The sequence below is a fragment of the Charadrius vociferus genome, unplaced genomic scaffold (assembly GCF_000708025.1).
Source record: "Charadrius vociferus isolate BGI_N301 unplaced genomic scaffold, ASM70802v2 scaffold269, whole genome shotgun sequence".
NCBI classification, from domain to species: Eukaryota; Metazoa; Chordata; class Aves; order Charadriiformes; family Charadriidae; genus Charadrius; species Charadrius vociferus.
Window position 1 is genome coordinate 1,509,199 of NW_009660184.1, and position 19,063 is coordinate 1,528,261.

General features: G+C 39.5%; 1 protein-coding gene across 1 annotated transcript in view; it reads right to left on the minus strand.

The window, feature by feature from the left end:
- Window positions 1–575: 575 nt before the first annotated feature.
- Window positions 576–19,063, minus strand: part of YWHAQ (tyrosine 3-monooxygenase/tryptophan 5-monooxygenase activation protein, theta) — a 23,088-nt gene continuing 4,600 nt past the window's right edge. Inside the window, exons 2-5 of the mRNA XM_009893256.1 lie at window positions 5,866–5,989; window positions 3,203–3,366; window positions 2,735–2,830; window positions 576–1,647 (exon numbers count right to left, since the gene is read on the minus strand). Coding sequence (XP_009891558.1) covers window positions 1,588–1,647; window positions 2,735–2,830; window positions 3,203–3,366; window positions 5,866–5,989 — 444 coding nt within the window. The 3' untranslated portion in view covers window positions 576–1,587. The remainder of the gene's footprint in view (window positions 1,648–2,734; window positions 2,831–3,202; window positions 3,367–5,865; window positions 5,990–19,063) is intronic.

Here is a 19,063-nt window from a genome sequence, read left to right on the forward strand (position 1 = left end):
GGGGTGGGGTGGGGTGGGGTGGGGGAAAGCAGAGTAATGTGTTACTACGAAAGGCTCCAAAAATCTGGGGGAAACAGTAATACTAAAAGCAGTCTAAGAACAACAGAAAGCAGATTATGATGTGGCAGCACACAAACTAATGTTCTAGAGCAGGACAAATCCCTCTGCATTTCTAAAAGTGTAGCTGGAATACTGTAATAATAATTATGATCATCAGTGAAGAAAAACACAACAGGAGGACAGATCGGAGAATTTCAAGACATTACCAGAAAAATGTATAATTTAGATGAGAGGATTTGCAAGCCATGGAAGAATATCAAGAAATTGGCTATTTTTTCTCAGGTCATTATAAGATGAAGTTGTTAGCTCAAGTAGATTTAGTTATTAAGAAGTCCACATGTCAGGTTAACCATTTTCATAAAATGAACATTGTTCAAATATGAAATGAATTAATTTAAGAGCAGACTTTTAAAAAGTATGCACTAAATTTGAGAAAGACACTTCTAGTACAAGATACTTACATTTAAGTTTAGCCCTTAAGCGATTACATGGAATTGTTACAAGTCAACAGTAAGTGGTTTATAAAATGTAATTTTATTTAATGTTACTTTGCTGTTACAGAGGGCATAACATTTTCACAAGGCTTTTTTGGGACTACAATCAATGATTAGCAACACACAATAGTGGTCCAAACTCTCTAAATAACAATCACTGGACAAACTTGACACCTTCTCACATGTGCACAAACCTGCATGGAAAAGTACTAAATTTTATACTTGGACATGTGAACTTCAATTGGTTTTCCCATTCCAGTGTATTAAGAAATGACATGCACTTTAGTCTGCCAAAAAGCACTGCCTGTACTCCGGCAGTAACATGCTGCTTCTAATACATAGTAAAGTGAATACCAGAACTATAAAGGCAGGAGTGTAAGTGAACTTTTATTGGGAAGGGATATCAACTTAAACAGCAGCAACTGAAGATTAAGAGAAGCCCCTGTTTTCAAACACACAAGCTTCTGTATTACATGATACAGGACGCAACTCAATTTGTCATTTTCCGAACTAGAAATGCTCAACTTGATCTGGCCCAATACTTCCATATTCCTACTGAAAAGAATACACAGTAGCATGTGAAAGTCAATTATGGAAAGGAAACCCTGCAGAATAAGAAGGGAATGTGGAGAATTAAAAGCTATGTGGAACACTCTTTAGTTGCAATTAACTACATTTTCATCTTACTGTAATACAAAACACAGTCAACTGGCAGGAACTGGTTCAGATTTGTTTTTAAATACCAGGTACACTTTAGTCCGCTACATAAGTGTTTGGAAGTTACTTATGTTTATATGAAATGAAGCTATTAATACTTTTCTACAGCAGTAACCGCACACCAGGAAGGCCAGGACAAACACAAATCAAGGAATGGAGTTTTCCCAAAGCTGCAGTGTGAAAAGACTATAAATTGATTTCCATACACATGGATGGGTTTTCTTTGCTATAGGAAATCCAAGTGGAGCTATAAGGAATGGAGACGTGTAAAAAGGTTTCTTGAGAAGGAAAGGGAGAATGACGCCCCACGTGCAGTTTAGTTTTCTGCACCTTCTGCAGCATCACATTCTTCTCCTGCGCTGTCTGATGTCCATAACTAGAAAGAAAAGAAAAACAGTGTCAGCTTTCAGAAGCGCAGCTTTACTTCCAATAAGAGACAACTACTGACTGTATAGACATGATAATGAATTAGACTGAAGGATGGCTACAAAGTACCGGTGCACTGGAACTGTACAAGCTTAGCTTCCAGTACTTGCTCAGAGAGAGGTAACTGGAAATAGTCCCCATGCCCAGGGCACAGCTAGCTATGCACCTCAGGTATTAGCGGCAGAGCAGACAGCGTTCTAAACAGGTCTAGACTTTTCCACTTCATAGCAAACTATGTCATTGATCCTAGATCATTCAACAAGTCTGAATGGTAGCTCCATGAGGAACATCAATTTGAAAAGCTGCAGTCTGAATCCTGAAATGAAGATTACTATTTTGGTTATTGAAGCTAAGCATTTTATAGTGGTAATAAAAGATATTTCTATTGAAGGAGTATTGCGAAATAATAACTGTTGCTGTAATTTTAAATGCAGTGAAAATCCAGAGAGCATATTCCCCCCCAAACTGCCTCAGTTACGTATTTTCATAGAACCTAGTGGTTCCATTAGGCGCTTTTCTTAACCAGTTAATCATTATAATACATACTCAAACATCAACAGATTTTATTCTTAACACATTGAAATTCTGGATCTTTTCTTTTAAATGAAAATGAGGAAAATGAACAAATGAAGCTGCACTGGATGTACAACAGGAAAGACGTTTTGTTTCTTAGGTAGTCATCAAAAAGTTTGAGTAAGAATCCCCGACAGATCATAAACTACTGTTTTGCAACTCCTTGTCCTACCTTGCATGTTAAGTTAGCTGAATGCACCTTCTCCCCCTCCACTGAAAAGGCTGGCAAACAACGAAGAATGGGAGCTATCCAAGCTATTATTCTAGATTACACAGCATGAAGTTGCTGACATCAACTTACACTACATTCAAACTAAGTTATGAAAAGGTATAGTTGGGTAAATAGCCTGAATCAGTGCTGTTTTGTGCTAGAGCAATATAAGGGTTTTGTTTCATTAGAAATTCAGTGTAACTAAGCAAATACATGGTTACAGAACCGGAAAGCACATAAAAAGGCAACTTACTGTTAGGTTGTCTCTAAGCAACTGCATGATGAGAGTACTGTCTTTGTATGAGTCTTCGTTCAGTGTATCAAGTTCTGCAATAGCCTCATCAAACGCCTAGAATAATTAAACCATCTTTAGTCTTCCTATTAAATGATCATTAAATAACCAGAAGCTAGCCTATCAGTAAAAGTAGCTTAAAAAAAAATAAAGCAACATTAGAAGTTAATGACCTGAATTGCTCTATTTGAAACAGAAGCATAATAAAGGCATAACAAAAGCTTGCCGCGTTGCTGAAAATTTAAGCCACGTTGTAAATACACCCTTCTTGTACCCCTTTAATCCCACTAACAATATGAGTTTGGAAACCAGATATGTTAAATAGGATCATTTCCTGCATAAACTCTAGAAAATAATCGTTAATATTATTTTAAGCATAAACTCTTTTCTACTGTCCCTGCAGGCATACAGATGAAGAGATTAACTTACTGTCTTTGCCAGTGTGCAGGCAAGCTCAGGATTGTTGAGAATCTCATAATAAAATACAGAGAAGTTAAGAGCTAGACCCAGGCGAATTGGATGTGTTGGCTGCATCTCCTTCTTGCTGATATCAAATGCCTCCTGATAAGCTCCCTGTGAGTTTTCTATTGTTTCTGTTGAAAGAATGAGAAACATTAAGGGTTTTTTTGTTTGTTTGTATTTTTAAAGATATGACTATTTAAAGTACTCCATTAGTAGGAGAGTGAACAGTTCTTTATTTAAGCCTGCTCTTAGCAAAACACTGCACTTTAATCAAGGTAATGATTTTAAACCCAATATAAGTACAGCTGCCACCCTGACAAAATACAGGGAACAAATTAAGCTACTACAGAACAAAGGTATTCAAAAGACAGATAACACACAGAAGTTAATAAATACAAACATCCAAGATGACTATATTACCTCAATGGCCTTTGATACTTTAGGTACAAAAAAAAAGTGCATTTCTTTTATTTCTTTTTCTACAGAACTCCTGCTTCATTCCTTGCACAGGATGGACATGCTCGTATGATTCGGGTGTGCAGAGTAAAGAAGGCTATTGTCTGTACAGCCCGACTGCTTCTTGAGAAAGTCTGGAAGGCATGTATTGCATGTTCCCAAAAAACTGAAAGTCTGCCTCCAAAAATTGGGTGTAGGCAGGTCAAGATAAAAGAACCAAGGTCGTGCCCAAAATAACTGGGAGAAATACCACAGAGAAAAGAGGTTACCAGGCCAGAGAGAGTACTTAAAAAGTGCTACATATAGTCTATTCCAGATTCTCTTCCAATAGAGAATCAAAGGGCCAACAGCCACCCTAAGCATGCATGCAGAATGGAAGGAGACTAAAGGAAAAGAAAGGCCATTGTCAGAGCTCAGAATACAGCTCTCTGAGGGAGCTAATACCATAGTTGCTCTAGAAAGTGCTGGAAAAAAAGAGTTTGGTAAGTAAAATGTATTAAGTATTCAGAAGAGTCATAACACAGACTTGAGTTTTTCAGTATTCACACTGTAATGAGCGCTAATGGACTGCTGAGAACAGGTGAAAAAAGGCAAAAAAACCTAGCAAGTGCAGGAAACAGATTAGCTTATTGATACATAAAATATATTTGAAGCTGAGAAAATAAACAGATGCTTAAAGGTGGAACATCAGAAAAGCTTCAAGTAAAACTCCTAAAAGTTCGTGAGAAGTCAAGGACAAGATGTATGCCTGGTGATACACATAAGCTGTAACCTCCCAGCAAAACACCAACACCTGCTAATAAGTTTATCCATCAGTCCCTCTTCTGCAGTAAGCACGCATATCAGAATGCATAACACTTTAAATGCAGTCTTTTTAGACAAGATAAGCTGGTATTTCTCTGCTCAGAGAAGCCCACAGATTTGTAACTGTTTCTTGAGACAAAATACAAATCAGATTATCTTTGTGAAAGCCAAAGACAAGCTGTCTCTGCTACACTTGGATGTGCTGTTGTCATTTGAATCAGGCAAAGGGTTAAGAGTTTCTGAATGCAACTCATGGACTTTTACTCCATTTTACGTATTTTCATCTTTCAACTTAAATGCTCTTACAATACAAGGAGATTAACAAAGCCTTTATTTAAGTGACATCAGCTCTGTCCTCCCACTTTGCAACTGAATCCGTTTAAACTGTCCAACACTGTCGATGCCTACCACGCCCAGCCCAAAGGGACAGTCACTTCAGTGCTCTGCCTGCTCCAACAGTCCATCTCCTTTCTGTGTCATGGCATCACTCCAGGACTAATTTTAGTTTGTTATGTAGAAATGCATCACTAGCTTATGCCATACCGAGAGATTTTAACATCACAACAGTATCTGTGCACCTTGAAAGACAGTTCTAACAGTTAATTCAATACATCCTCTGAATAGAGAGTTAAAATCATCCCCAGAAGAGCCTCCTGAGATACTTACAACCACCTTTGCACATGTTCTAACTTCTAGGAATGTTCTACATTCTCAGGATGCCCAGTATCAAGTGACGGTACCAGCTGTAAAGTTTTCCAGGCCTTTTCTGCTGGATCCAAAAGGGCAAACTAAAATTCCAGGGACAGCATTATCCCCGTCAACATCAACTGTTTCAAAATGCAGCTCACACTTCTTTGGATAGTGTACTGACCTATTAATTTTGTTGCTTCTTTATAAACTTAGGTGACTACAATGAAGTCTGCTTCACACCGAAATGGTTAAAACTTAGAAGATCAACATTTTTTTACTCCATGATAGAGTCCTGTTGCAAAGACCTGTTTACTCTTCCTCACCAACTTTATTTTAGTAAAGAAATACAAATAAACAACGTTAAATACGTTACCAGACCTTCACCTAAATTGTTTTCCAGAAGGTCTGAATAAGCATTACGGAACAACTGTCCAGAAATTTAGGGCAGATGACCGCTAAAATTCCCTGGCGTACTATGCTTAAGGTCTATTCAGAATTTTACTCTCTGTCTGCATGAACACTGGAGTTTTCCAGCTGAAATGTAGTTGTTCCCATTCAGCTAACTCACAAGAATTCAGAGTAAGATACTGACACATGTACTGCATTTACTGTTCCCTCCCCCATGGCCCCAAACTGAACTTCATTAGCTATTAAAGACCCAAAGACCACACGGTACTTACGTTTTCTGTCATCACCACAGGCAACTTCAGCAAGGTATCGGAAGTAGTCTCCCTTCATCTTCAGGTAGAATACCTTGCTCTCTGGATTAGTTGCATTAGCTATTAAATATTTGTCCAACAGCTCCTGGAACAACAACAAAAAAAAAAAAAAAGACATTAGCATACTACATACACCATTGCAACCAAGTTCAATCTATTTTTCTCCTCTCCAGGAGTTTGGATGCACTCAAATGTTTGCTACAAGGAAAAAAGGAGTTTTAAGGGTCTTTTAGATAGAAGCACACTTATTTAAACAAACTGTGTAACGGCACAAAGCTAGAGACTACATGAGGACGATCAGTCAGCCATCTGCAGACTGCAGATGCAGACTGCTCAGACCGCAGAAAAAGTAAAAAGAAAAGGTTTACTGGTGTACAGTTTCAGGACCAAGTTTAGTTTCAGGATACACACTTCTCATTTCAAAAATGTTGTTGGAAATGAGTAAGCTTTTACTGGAAAAATGAAACACTATGCAGAAAGTTTCAAAGCTATAAGTAAGAACTTATTCCCACTTCACAGGAAAAAAAAATAAGACAAACAACCCTGCTACTCTTCGTATAAATTGCGTTCGTTAGAATTGCGATAAGGAACCTCCAGCCCACCTACCAGAGAGCACCAAGGATTCAAACCCATCTAGTTGGCAGCCAGCCTCACCAAACCACACCAGCTCTTCACAAGGCTGTAAAGTAACACCCGCTCCAGCAGGGAGGCATCCTTCAGGTCTGCCCTGATGCTCCCGGGAATGAGAAGAGCTATCCATGCTCCTCAGCACACCCTGAGCAGCTGCTAGTGTGGCTCCCCTTGCTCATAGATCTCTCCTACCTGAAAACCAGAGGGACAGGGAAAGGCTTACAAGCCTCCAGCAAAAGGAGGTAAATCTCCCTCCAAGGCTGCAAGGTATCCTAGCCCTTCCAAGATAGGGATGAAGGTGAAGGAGAGAAGAGGTACAGGATTTTCCCCCAGCAAAGGGGGTACTTCAGAGAACTGACAAGGACAGCAGCAGCTTCTGGCTGACCTCCTGGAGTACAGTTTTACCCAACTCATTACCACAACTGACCCACGTTCTCTGGAGTTGACAGAAGATGCGAATAAGCTCCGATAGACTCAAGGAAACCCCACAATACTCAGAGCAACTTTACACTAAGAATTTAAGTGATAAAGATCTGCATTCAGTTACTTGGAAAGTAAACAGGTCATAAAAGCAGCAGAAAGTTTCCACAAAGCTTGCAAACTGCGACTAGGTAAGTAAGATTTTTGCTACAGAACATGTATCCAAATTTATGAAGCAGTTACAAAGAAAAAGAGGAACTGTAAGCTTTCAGGGCAGGACCCCTTAGCATTTTAATTAGCAACTCTATCACTATACTCAAAATGAGCTAATTTTAGACACAAACCTACTCCCTATGCATACCATCATACCATTATTACTTCCTTTAATAATCAACGGTAGCAGAGCAATCCAGCTGAAAGCATTTACTCATTCCAAGTCTATTTGGAGTGTTGGCAATTATTTTAAACCAACACTTGTAGCAGGGTACTTCCAACTGGGTGTAAAAAAGCATTTTTGCGTCCACACAGTGTGCTTACCACGGATGTAACATTGCACATCGCTCCTCAGAGAAGCTCCCTTCAGAGATACCCCTACCAAGGCATTAAGAAACAGTAAAGAGTTACAGGCGCTCGTATTACCACCCTAGAGAAAACAGCAGGAGGGTAAGATGATACTGAGCCTGACATACCCTTCCACTTACCAAATCAGAAACAGACATTTTTAGGACTTTCTGTAAGGCTAGAAAACCACTGACAAAGACTAGGCACTGGTTAGTATGGCATAGGGCAAGTGGGGAATTTGTATAAAAGTTTAACACAGTGAAGTATGCAAGGGTTTGAGCAATCATATTCAACGGGACGCCTCACTGGTGTTACAGAAAAAGCATCAAAACCTTAGGTATGTTTCAAAACAGGAGTTAAGACATGGTGGGCAGATGGGTAATACAACCCCACATATACTGTTAATACTGTTATTTCACATGAGTCATTCCCATATCAGTTATTCCCACTCTACAGGTTTCTGCAACCAGGAAAAACTTCACATTTTGGCTCAATGTTTTCCCGATGCTTTTCACCTACGACAGATGTCAATGCCAGCCATAAAAGCACAACACTAGACAAACCAGTTTCGGTGTTTCAGAGACGACACTGCAGTAATCTCAAGTTTAACACAGGAGTTTGATTTTACAAGAAACTGCCCAGAATCAAGAAAGTTGACATGTCATAAATGTATGCTTAGAAAGGTTCCTTAAATCAGTCACAGGCAAAGAGTAACTTGCAGCCTCTCAAGGCCATTCTCAGGTTAGGACTGCACTGAACCGTAGAGATGTGATTTATCCATGTGCTCAGATGAGATGTGACAAACTGTGCCACAGTCTAAGGAGCACTGACTAGACAACCAAGAATGGTATGTTGTATGGGATTTTAAACCAGGTATTTGACAAAACTGTATCTTTGATTTTTCTTTTAAATGCTGAAATCAAACTTTTCAAGATGTTACAACTACTGCAAAAAGAGAACAAACAGGCATTTTTCATTTTTGTCTTCAAAATCTAAAGATTTATTGTAGAATCACAGGGGCTGGAAAAGACCTTTAAGATCATCAAGTCCAACCGTTAACCTAGCACTACTAAGTCCACCACTAAACCATGTCCCTAAGTGCCACATCTACACATCTTTTAAATACCTCCAGGGAGAGAGATTCAACCACTCCCCTGGGCAGCCTGTTCCAATACTTGACAACCCTTTTGGTGAAGAATTTTTTCCTAAGATCCAATCTAAACCTCCCTGGCGCAACTTGAGACTGTTTCCTCTAGTCCTATTGCTTGCTACTTGTGAGAAGACACCCACCACCACCTCGCTACAACCTCCTTTCAGGCAGTTGTAGAGAGCGATAAGGTCTCCCCTCAGCCTCCTTTTCTCCAGGCTAAACAACCCCAGTTCCCTCAGCCACTCCTCGTAGGACTTCTGCTCTTGTAAACTTAGCACACAAAAAGATATTACTGATCTTATTACAAAATGCTGTCTTTGGAGAGAGCTCTAGCAGTAGAGTACCACGGGTAACTGACGTGGCTTGGTTATGACTTAAAAATACTAACATCCTGAAATCTAGTGTACGCTAAATGATGTTTACAGGAGACCTTTAAAAGAGTCTAACTTACGTTGAGCCTCAAACCTACATTCCCCAGAGCATTAATGCCCCCCCCGATGGGGTACACCACACACTTCTTCCAGGAGGATTTTGCCATGGCCCCAGCAAGCATGTAGCACTGCAGCCTTGCACGTCAGTGAATCCTCAAAGCGCTGCCTCCACTAAGCAGGTTTGAAAACCAGTGGTTCTGGGCAGATTTCTGAGAAACTTACGAGAAAAAAAATAGATACTGGGAGTGAACCATAGTTTTTCAGACAGCAAAGAGTGGGTTACAGACACTGCTTTATTTCCTAGGCACTCCTCAGTTGGAGGAGTTGAGCTGCCCAGTCAGCAGCTCCAACTCCCAGTTCACCTCAAGGTCCTCCTAATCCTTACCACAGCACATGGCAAGGGAAAGATCTCTGCCCCTGTCAGCTAGGGTGAAACATCCTTGTTCTGGACTTCATGTATCCGGTTTGGGTTTTTAATAGCCTTAAATGGAACAAGATCTCATTTACGAATCATGTGGGATAGAACAGAATACAAACAGACTTTGAGTAAAGCTAATTATTTATCTATCCAGACATTATCTTTCAAGTCAATAATGTATTTGGTACACTTAGTGAGCCATTCATCTCAGGACATCATCATCATTTCTTGGAAGGCATCTAACCCCTCCTCTAACAGACAAAATGTTGGTGGGACAGTGAGAGTTGACAGCACAATAAGCTAAATCATTTACTTTACACTGTTGTGAGTCAGTAATAGCCAGGAAAAGTCAAGATTTCCTATATCTGTTCTCTATCTTTCCCCACTTGGGCTTTTCCACCTTTCCATCAGAAAGCAATCAGCCAGGAATCCTCATTTTAAACATCAGCCGATAGCAAGTAAAACGAATACAGGCAGCATGAGCAATGAAAGCAGCCCTCAGCCAACCTCAACATTTATTATAAATTTAGGTAAAGAGAGACAGGCACTGCCACAGGTATGATTCTATGACGAAGTCAGACAATACAGTAGACTGCCATCCATGTTCACATACAGCAAACATACTCATCACTTTTTTTTCAGTCAGAGAAAGTTATGTATTAAAATACAGTTGCCACCATCATTAAGAACTGTGACTGCTCTAAATCAAGACCTGAACAACCAGCAGTTAAATGCTCTACAATGTAAAATACGCCTCAGACGCTGGCAAGAAAAGCCACGTGATGTTGGAGCCGTTGGCCTGCCCTGTTGGTGGGTGACTCTCAGAACCACAAGCAGTATGAAAACGCAGGAATCAAAACTCTGTCCTTGAGCCAGACCCTTTATGCCCTGGTACGGTTGCATTGGAACAGGTTTGCACTGTGACAGCCTGTGGTTGGTATCTGCTACTTCCCCCACACTGATGCATTCTTCTCAAGCTGCACACTGGTCCTCCTGTAGTGTGACAAGATTTCCCACCCCACTTCTCAGTAGCTTTGCTCACCCATCTTAATTTATTTCTCCCTTCACAGCATGCTAAGACTCTTGCCATCCCAATAGCATCATATTCTCATATATTATAGTCTTTTCCCCTCCTACAGAAGTCAGGCTTACTTATTTATCTATTAAAGAGATGCCAGCAACAAAGGGCTACCGGTCCCTGGAACAGATCCACAGCTGCCTGAAGGAGCCATGGGGAGCAGGCTAGGAGTCTGGCAGCCATCCACTTCTTCCCCCTTTAAAGCTGAAATTTATTTTTTTAATTTTTCTCTCTATTGGCAGACTCATTCTTTTACATGCCAAGAGAAAACTACATTTCAATTGCCTTTTTGGATCCTTCTCCAGTTCCACTTTTGTTCTTTCCCAACTGACTAACCGTCCGTCCTTAGTCTCTTTTCCCCTCTGCTTAAGCAGGAACAAGGGTTAAACATGGCTGTAGGATCAGGCCACTGCAATCAACCTGAGCCAGAAATATTAAGTTTAATTCATTTACTCTCATCACTTCCCCATTATTTCAGCTTTAGGAAAAGCAAGCCCTGAAGGAATACACCAGCCATATCTTTATTTGAAGTGCCTGATACAGACAAAGAAGCTTCCCTGAAGACACAGGTCCTTCATAATTATTTGTTGTGTATGCATCCAACCAGCCTCTCCTTACCTACACCATGCACACATCCCCTGCAATTCATGCCCCACTCCCACTCCACATATATTTTTCTGTTACCTCTTTTCAGGACAACCCCTTCTTTTAAAAGCTGACATCAGAACAGAAAGTCCCACCAACCTCCTCCCATCTAAGCCTATTTTAAAAAGCAAGCCTGACTGAAACATCAAGTTCAACCACAGTGTACGCTAAATAGTTTCTGTACAATTTAACTATGTGGTAGATTCAAGTGGCAGAAAAATACCATCACTATCTGATCTGTGCTGTTCTTTCTTCCCACATATTCAGCTATAAAGAATCTTGACAGCAAAGATGAATTTAAAAAAAAATAATATCTTGAATACTAAATTGACCTTTGAGCTGCCTTCAGCACTTGCACCATTTTGAGTTGGACTTCAATAAGAAAAGCAAATACAGGAGTATAAGTCTCTGCATATATTCCAGTACCATTAGCTAATAGATATATTCTTCATGCTTATCCGTTCAATACCAGAGGATGAACATTAACCAGGTCAGCCCCAGAGATTATCTACTGATCACAAGGAGTTTAAGGTCAATTTTCAAAGCAAGCTAAAGATATCATGTGCCTAGGTACCAACAGAAGTTCTTAATGTGGTAAACTGAAGTAACTCAAAATATTTACAATGCCACCATCACTCAGATGTCAACACCTAGGACATGTTTGGGTCACATCACCAGCGCCAAGTTATTTAATGTTGTGCTATTAAAAGACTGATCTACATTGCCATTTGCATTTCTCACCAACTTAGTACAGTATATCTTTACTTTTTCCCCACCAAGGAAAAAAAGTCAATGTAAAAGCAACTATCATAAGCAGCAATGTTGTCCAAAAGTTTGCCCCTGTAAATATAAACTGGTTAAGTTGCTGCATGATCTTTAGCAAGGAGGATTGTGCCCATGTTAAAAATTGCTGGCATAGTTTTGTGAATAAAGTCTATATAAAGTTTGATTTTCAAGAAATACAGTCTCAGCAATATTCTTCAGCTGAAAGCCCATATATCTTACTTCAGGTTGTTTCCAACACCTTATACCCAACAGATGAAGATCACATTGGAATATGATTTTAAATGCTATTCTTTAAAAGCCAACATCATAACAGTTTGTGAGAAGTAATTTGGATTTGCATGTTTTAGGAATTTAAGACAAAGTCCTCTGCTAGGCTTCAACTCATATGACATAAAAGGCATCTAGAGAAAAGAAAATTCAATAGTATTACTGGGTTTTGATACAATAACAAACCAATCAATATCAATGCATATAAATATATATAAAAAAACTATATTCCTCCTCACCCCATGATGGAAAAAGTTCAATGATATGGAAAAAAAACCCCAACAAAACCCAGCTTGAACTTCAAATCAGCTGCTCAGAAGCTCTCTGCTGTCCAAGTGCTCATCAGACCTGCCAACAGAGGATGTGCTACCATTCCACAGGGTACTGATTTTCACAGGTCTTACAGAGACTAGATTGAGTTTTATGGCTGTTTCCTAGGTGTTCCTTTGCTTCCTGAGCTGACACTGAACGTTTCCTATTTTGAACTTTTAAGTGTCCTTTTTTTTTTTTTTTTTTTTTTTTAAGGAGTACTGAAGCTAGCCACCAGAACAGATGTTACACGGGTGACAGCAAGTAACTCTGATTACTTAACATGCTTGCCTGTAACAGTATACACTTACTGGCCAAACCCCACAGCCAAACAGTCACATGCAAGTGAATAAACTGTTTTGAAATAAACCTATTTTGAGACAAGGTTCATTAAAAATAATGCACATGCAGAGAGTGCATGTCAACGCCACTGTTTTAGCAAATTAACTCACCACCCTGAACACAGAGTCAATATCACAGTCCCATCTAGAAGATGAGCAGCTCACATCCAAAAGGCTCACTGTGTAAAGTGCGTGACACTACATAAGTTCAGCCAGGGCTGCAGCGTGCAAAATACTTGGAAAAATTCTTCAGTCTCAAGTATTTCTGAAGGTCCATCCAGCTCCAATATGAGAAAACCACCTACAACAGCATACACGGAAATGGTTTCCACTGTAGCTCCAGTCAAAAAGTAAAGCTAAGAAGCTGGTGAGACAGCTCGGACCAATACATTCACTTAATATAATATTAAATGCAAATTTAAACACACTAAATATTCTGAAGTGTTTGACAGCACAGATGATCGGTGTAGGCTCAGACCTTTTAATAAGGCTTGCACTCACAAATGACTGCCTGTTTTAATCATTTAGTAAATTGGTATTAAGAGTTCTCGACTATTTGAAGTATAATCAGTCATTCCAAAGTCCACACTATGACTCACTGCAACCTAGGTGTGTTTTAACATTCAGCGGTTGTCTTCTTGACAGGAAAGGGAGAGTCCCCTGCTGCAACAGTAAGATCACTTTACTTTCAAAACTGTAATTCAGCAGAAGTAAGCTCTTCATCCTTCTGGATTCAAGCTCTACGCATCAACTCCTTTTGGGAGAACATTAAATAGTTTTCATACAGACCTCCTAGGACCATTAGTATTTCAGTTTATATATTGAGGAAAATACTTGTATGCCTTTCCAGTAATGGCATGGCCTTAGGATGACCTGACAAAGCACCGTCAAAAGCAGAGACAAACGTACCTGGCACGGAAACGGAGAGGGTGACCTAATTTGTCTTTTCCATTTGGTTCTGAGTCTTTGTCTACATAGTTTTAAAAACTGGCAGTCAATGTTTAGGATTGGCCCTGAATGAAGTATCTGGAATCCCACTTAACAGATGCATTGGAAGAATGAGCTGCAGCATGCCTGCCCACACTGTTCTCACCTGGGGTTGAGATTAATTTCATTTAGAATTTACATTCACCGCTTACATTTCTCCTAAAACAAGAAGTTCGAAAGTTCTGTGGTCCCCGAAGAACTATGTAAGCCAGGAACTAGAAGTGTATAGAAATGCAAGTTCTCCTTTCTATAGATTTTCATCAGACAAAACCAACAATCCAGTGAAAGGCAAAGTATTATTCAAGTTTTTATGGAAGAGTCTAAAGTTTTCCAGTTCCCCCCTGCCAAATATTAAAAAAAGTCTTAAAAAAAAAGTGTCACTCCCCTTTTGAATAATTACAATTTTTTTTCTGAAGTAATGGCCACACAGGACAGCCAAAAGCTTTCAGGAAAATTTTCTTAGTATCAGACAGATTTATCTCAAAATGATTCTAACATTCTTTCATGATTGCATTTTCCATATTTCTAATTCCTCAAAATACTTCAAGTGTTATTTTCCCCTTAGTAAACACATATTACTGAAATAAAATTCTTCTCTTCAGAACCCTGACTACCTAAAAGTTTATTCCAGCATCCTCCATTTGTGATCTTCCACAATATGAGAGAATCAAACACAAAAGACTAAATTTGCATTTAAAAATATTTCTATGCTCTGCAGCTACAGAAGCCCTGAAGGCATGACTAAGTGATTGACTGAGATATACCTAGACTAACAACAGTCACAATGAACAGCAGCACGCAGGAGTTACATGGATTTAAGGTATGTCACCCTTATGCAGATAAACTGATTTTTAAAGTCAGCCTTTCACACTAATAAACAAACTCTGGAGGGTCTAAAAGTTTTAATTGCTTCAGTCTGCTTTCTGTTTAGGAGCCGTGGATCAGAAGCTTGCGATCACTGAAATCCAGGAAGATAATGAAACAGATGCACTTTCTTCCCATTGCTTTGTACAGCTGGAAGCGCCTTTTGCATTGTCCAACTCCACCTTGAAGAAAACCCAGCAATGTATTATTTCATTCAGCATATTAGGAGTGTGCCAGTAATTTGTTATTCCCCAAATGAGACAACCTACAACAATGAAGTCTAACCTTTAAGTCACAAAAACTAGAAGCCAACATTTCAGATAACCTTGTTATAAGAATTTCTCATAGCAAGTGAACCTTGACTTTCTTGCTAAGGCCCTACCTACCTACTTCCATTTATAACAATTTCTGCTTACAATAATTTTGCAAAATGTATTCAACTTCAGAACAGAACTTCCTGAAGAAGTTTTATCCAGGAAATATGAGACTGTCAGTCTGATAAGAGTATATATAGTGTACTTAGAAAATTTATTATCAGAGCAAATGGAAAGTTCTCTGGCTCCAGAGCCTAACATGACTCCTATATCCAACTCAGTGGGTGGACTGTATAAATTAAGGGACAGGATAAAGAGTGCTAGAGCAAGGAATAAACCTTTATCAATGCCAGAAACTGGTAAATCAAACACTTGATTCCTTTAACAAATCAAGAGGAAGGCACAAGCAAAATCACCGCTAATTCAGGACTTCGTAGTTCCTAGGTCTTTACATCTGATGTTTTGGTGGGTGCACAGAGCCACAGGATGTGAAACTCAGCACTTAGACATAGTGGGCAGTAAAAATAATTTAAGTGCGCAGTTCACACGAACTGTTATTCAGATGTACAGAGTAAATTAGCAAATTACAAGCGTACAAGTCAGCTTTATGCTCAGCTGGAGCATTCTGATATTGGTTCCAGCACCCTGTGAAGCAGAAAGGATGATGAGGAACCTGTAAACATCAGGTCAATGAACTCAGTAAAGCTATATGGAGTAAGTGCCACAAATGCAGTGTTCAAGAACAGTCTTACTTACTTTACCTAGGCAGTCTGTGATAAAAATCAGCTTCAAGTTTATGGTTAAGTACAAAAGCACTTAAACACAAACAGCAAGTAACATCTAGGGGCACTAGGCTCATCATACTCAAAGACAAAGAGCAAATTAAAAAAGGGGCAAGATATACACAAATAAGAAAACATTGATTAATCAAACACACACCTTCACTTACCAACCTTACAAAGACAGTACATCCATGCACTTTTACCTGCCCCCAGTGTCCCTTTTCCTCACTACCTTCCTCTGAAAAATCAGGTATCCCCCACTACTGAAAACTTTGTGCCCATACAGAAATTGGTACAATCTACTGCTTTAATAGTGTGCTAAACAACCGCAATTTGTGCCATCATAAAGAAATCAACTGCTAATAACCTTCAAGCTCAAGCGTGTTCTTTCCTCATCAAGTTCTGTCTCTCTGACATATAGCCTTTACATTTTACTTCAAAAAGGCATCTATCATATTAGTATCTAATGTAGTAGAAATGCCTGCGAGACAACTGTCTGGCAGGTAAGCATGACAGTGATTTACAAAATCTGCTAAAAGCTTCACTGCATTAGCAGAAAAATAGAATTTGTGCCTTTATTGTCCAGTTCTACCTAGTGAACACATCCTACCTTCTCAAGGCCACCGAACCAGTAAGTGTCCTCTAGGAAACTCAGTAATTCTAGATCATAGAATGGTTAGAGTTGGAAGGGACCTGTAAAGATCATCTAGCTCCAATCCCACTGCCATGGGTGGGGACACCTCCCACTGGACCAGATTGCTCAAAGGCCCATTCAAACTGGCTTTGAACACTTCTAGGGATCGGGCAGCCACAACCTCCCTGGGCAACTGTTCCAGTGCCTCACCAGCCCCAGAGTAAAGAATTTCTTCCTAATATCTAATCTAAATCTACCCTCTTGCAGTTTAAAACCATTAACCCTCATCCTATCACTACATTCCCTGATAAAGGCTCCCTCCCCATCTTTCCTGTAGGCCCCCTTTAGGTATTGGAAGGCCACCATAAGGGCTCCGCAGAGCCTTCTCTTCTCCAGGTTGAAGAACCCCAGCTCTCTCAGCCTGTCTTCACAGGAGAGGTGCTCCAGCCCTCTGATCATCTTCATATCCCCCCCAGTACAAGTAATACCTCGGTCCACTTGTACAGTATAGAGAAAGCTTTAATAGCCTTGACTACAACCAGACTAGTTAATCTATAGCTTAACTTCACTAAAAAAATGGTTTTGACACTGGAGATGGATGAGGCTTTGGCTGCCCCATTCTCAACAGCTGGTCACCTGTGTCTGTAATTACAATTTCCTATTTTCAATTACTCCACATCCTGCTTCTCACAGGATGTTAACATTCAGGACAGGCCTTTCAGAGCTGTTAGGAACTGTTACTTTGCAGAAGTGGAATTCTTCGGTGGCCATTTCTTAAAACTTTTAAGAACAGACAAGCCATTGATCTTCAGATTTTTATCCTTTCAAGGGACATAAGTTAACCCTATTCTCAGCTTTACCTCAAGATGGAGATACCCATGCAAATCAAATCAGTGACCTAAACTCCCCCCAGTAGCTTCTGAAAAGGGAAATGACACTCCACACACGAATAACACAATGGCACAAGTTTTCAGAACCTCAGACAAAATACCTTGCTGTTGTTTACCTTGTATCCTTCACTAGCTTGCTTGCATGTTTTAGAAATTCGGTATCCAGTTGCAGGGGGAGGGGGCAACAAGCAATGACTGTATGCGATGGAGACCTCGGCTACCATCAGAATTCCTTCAATGACTTTTAGTTGGGCTTTAATGGTTTTCAGCCATTTCAAGAAACTCAGTACATTCTAGGCTTTGTTTCTGCAAGTGTCAGTCCTTTCTTAGAAATGGATTCAGTTTTCCTTGCACCAAAGTGTAGTACTCCAGCAGCAGATTCTAACGAAGGGCAAAAACTGATGTAAGTGAAGGTGACAACTATGAATAAGTCAAGTTCAAATCATGACTTTAAGTTCCAAGCATATTGAACTAGAAAAAATTCATGCATTAAAGTTCCCCAATTCTTATCACAAATGTGTTGTTTGCTAGAAGTTGTGCAACAAACACATCAGGCATTGGAACGCATTACCCAGGGCAGTGATGGAGTTCCCATCCCTGGAAGTATTTAAGGGTCACGCAGATACAGTGCTCAGGGACATGCTTTAGTGGTGGGCTTGTCAGTGTTAGGTTAATGATTGGACTAGGTGATCTTACAGCTCTTGTCCAATCTAGGAGATTCTGTGATTCTGTGAACACAAGAGAATCAACTCTCTCCCCACATATTACCTTTCATCAAAAAAGATAACTGTTATTCCAAATTGAAACATTCACTCCACAATTCTGGATTTGCGAAGTAACATTCCCAACCTGAGGTCTGGCTTTGAATCATAAAGTAGTTAGTCCTTTTAGTCAGTTGTTACTTAAAAAAGATGAGTCAACAGCATTTGCTTTAGCTTACAAAAGGTAAAAAAAAAGTAATATGTGAAATACTGTCCCAACCACTATCAGGACAGGTAATTCAAGTCCAAAAGTAACATTAGCTTAAGTGATTAGTATGCCCGACCTTCAGAATAAAACTGCATCCTACATAGCTCCCAGTGTCAAGAGACTTTAATATCCTTTTACTCAGATGCCAGCGTTTCACCTCTACAACACTATGTATTTCTGTATAAACTGTCAGTTCACTGAAAATAGGAAAGCAGAGAAAACGGATTCTTCAGACTTGAAACTCCAGTAAATTGTTCATATAGCAGCATGAAGCTAATACTGAATCTGTCAGATTTCTGCATGTATAATAAAAATAAAGATTTTAGTTTTCTGTAGACCAAAGGTAACAGTAGGGCAAAACCAGGGTTATGGTCAAAGCTTATTCATCATCTGGCATCAGATATTTTAGCTGACAGGAGGAATCTATGTGCTGCTGCAAGTAAATACTAACTTAATTTTCAATGAAGTTCTGAACTTGTGTTGCTGAAAAAAGCTGCTTTGAATATTACCTTCTAGTATGGGGATTTTTCTTTTGTTTATTTTTAAGCTATTAACTTTAGAACTAGATCTATAAAATGGGTAAAAATCAGAAGTGGACATAAATTTTTACCCTTGGTTTTATTAGCATTTTTTGTTTCCTAATTACACAAAGCAGAAGTAGTACCAGCATTGCAACCTTGGGG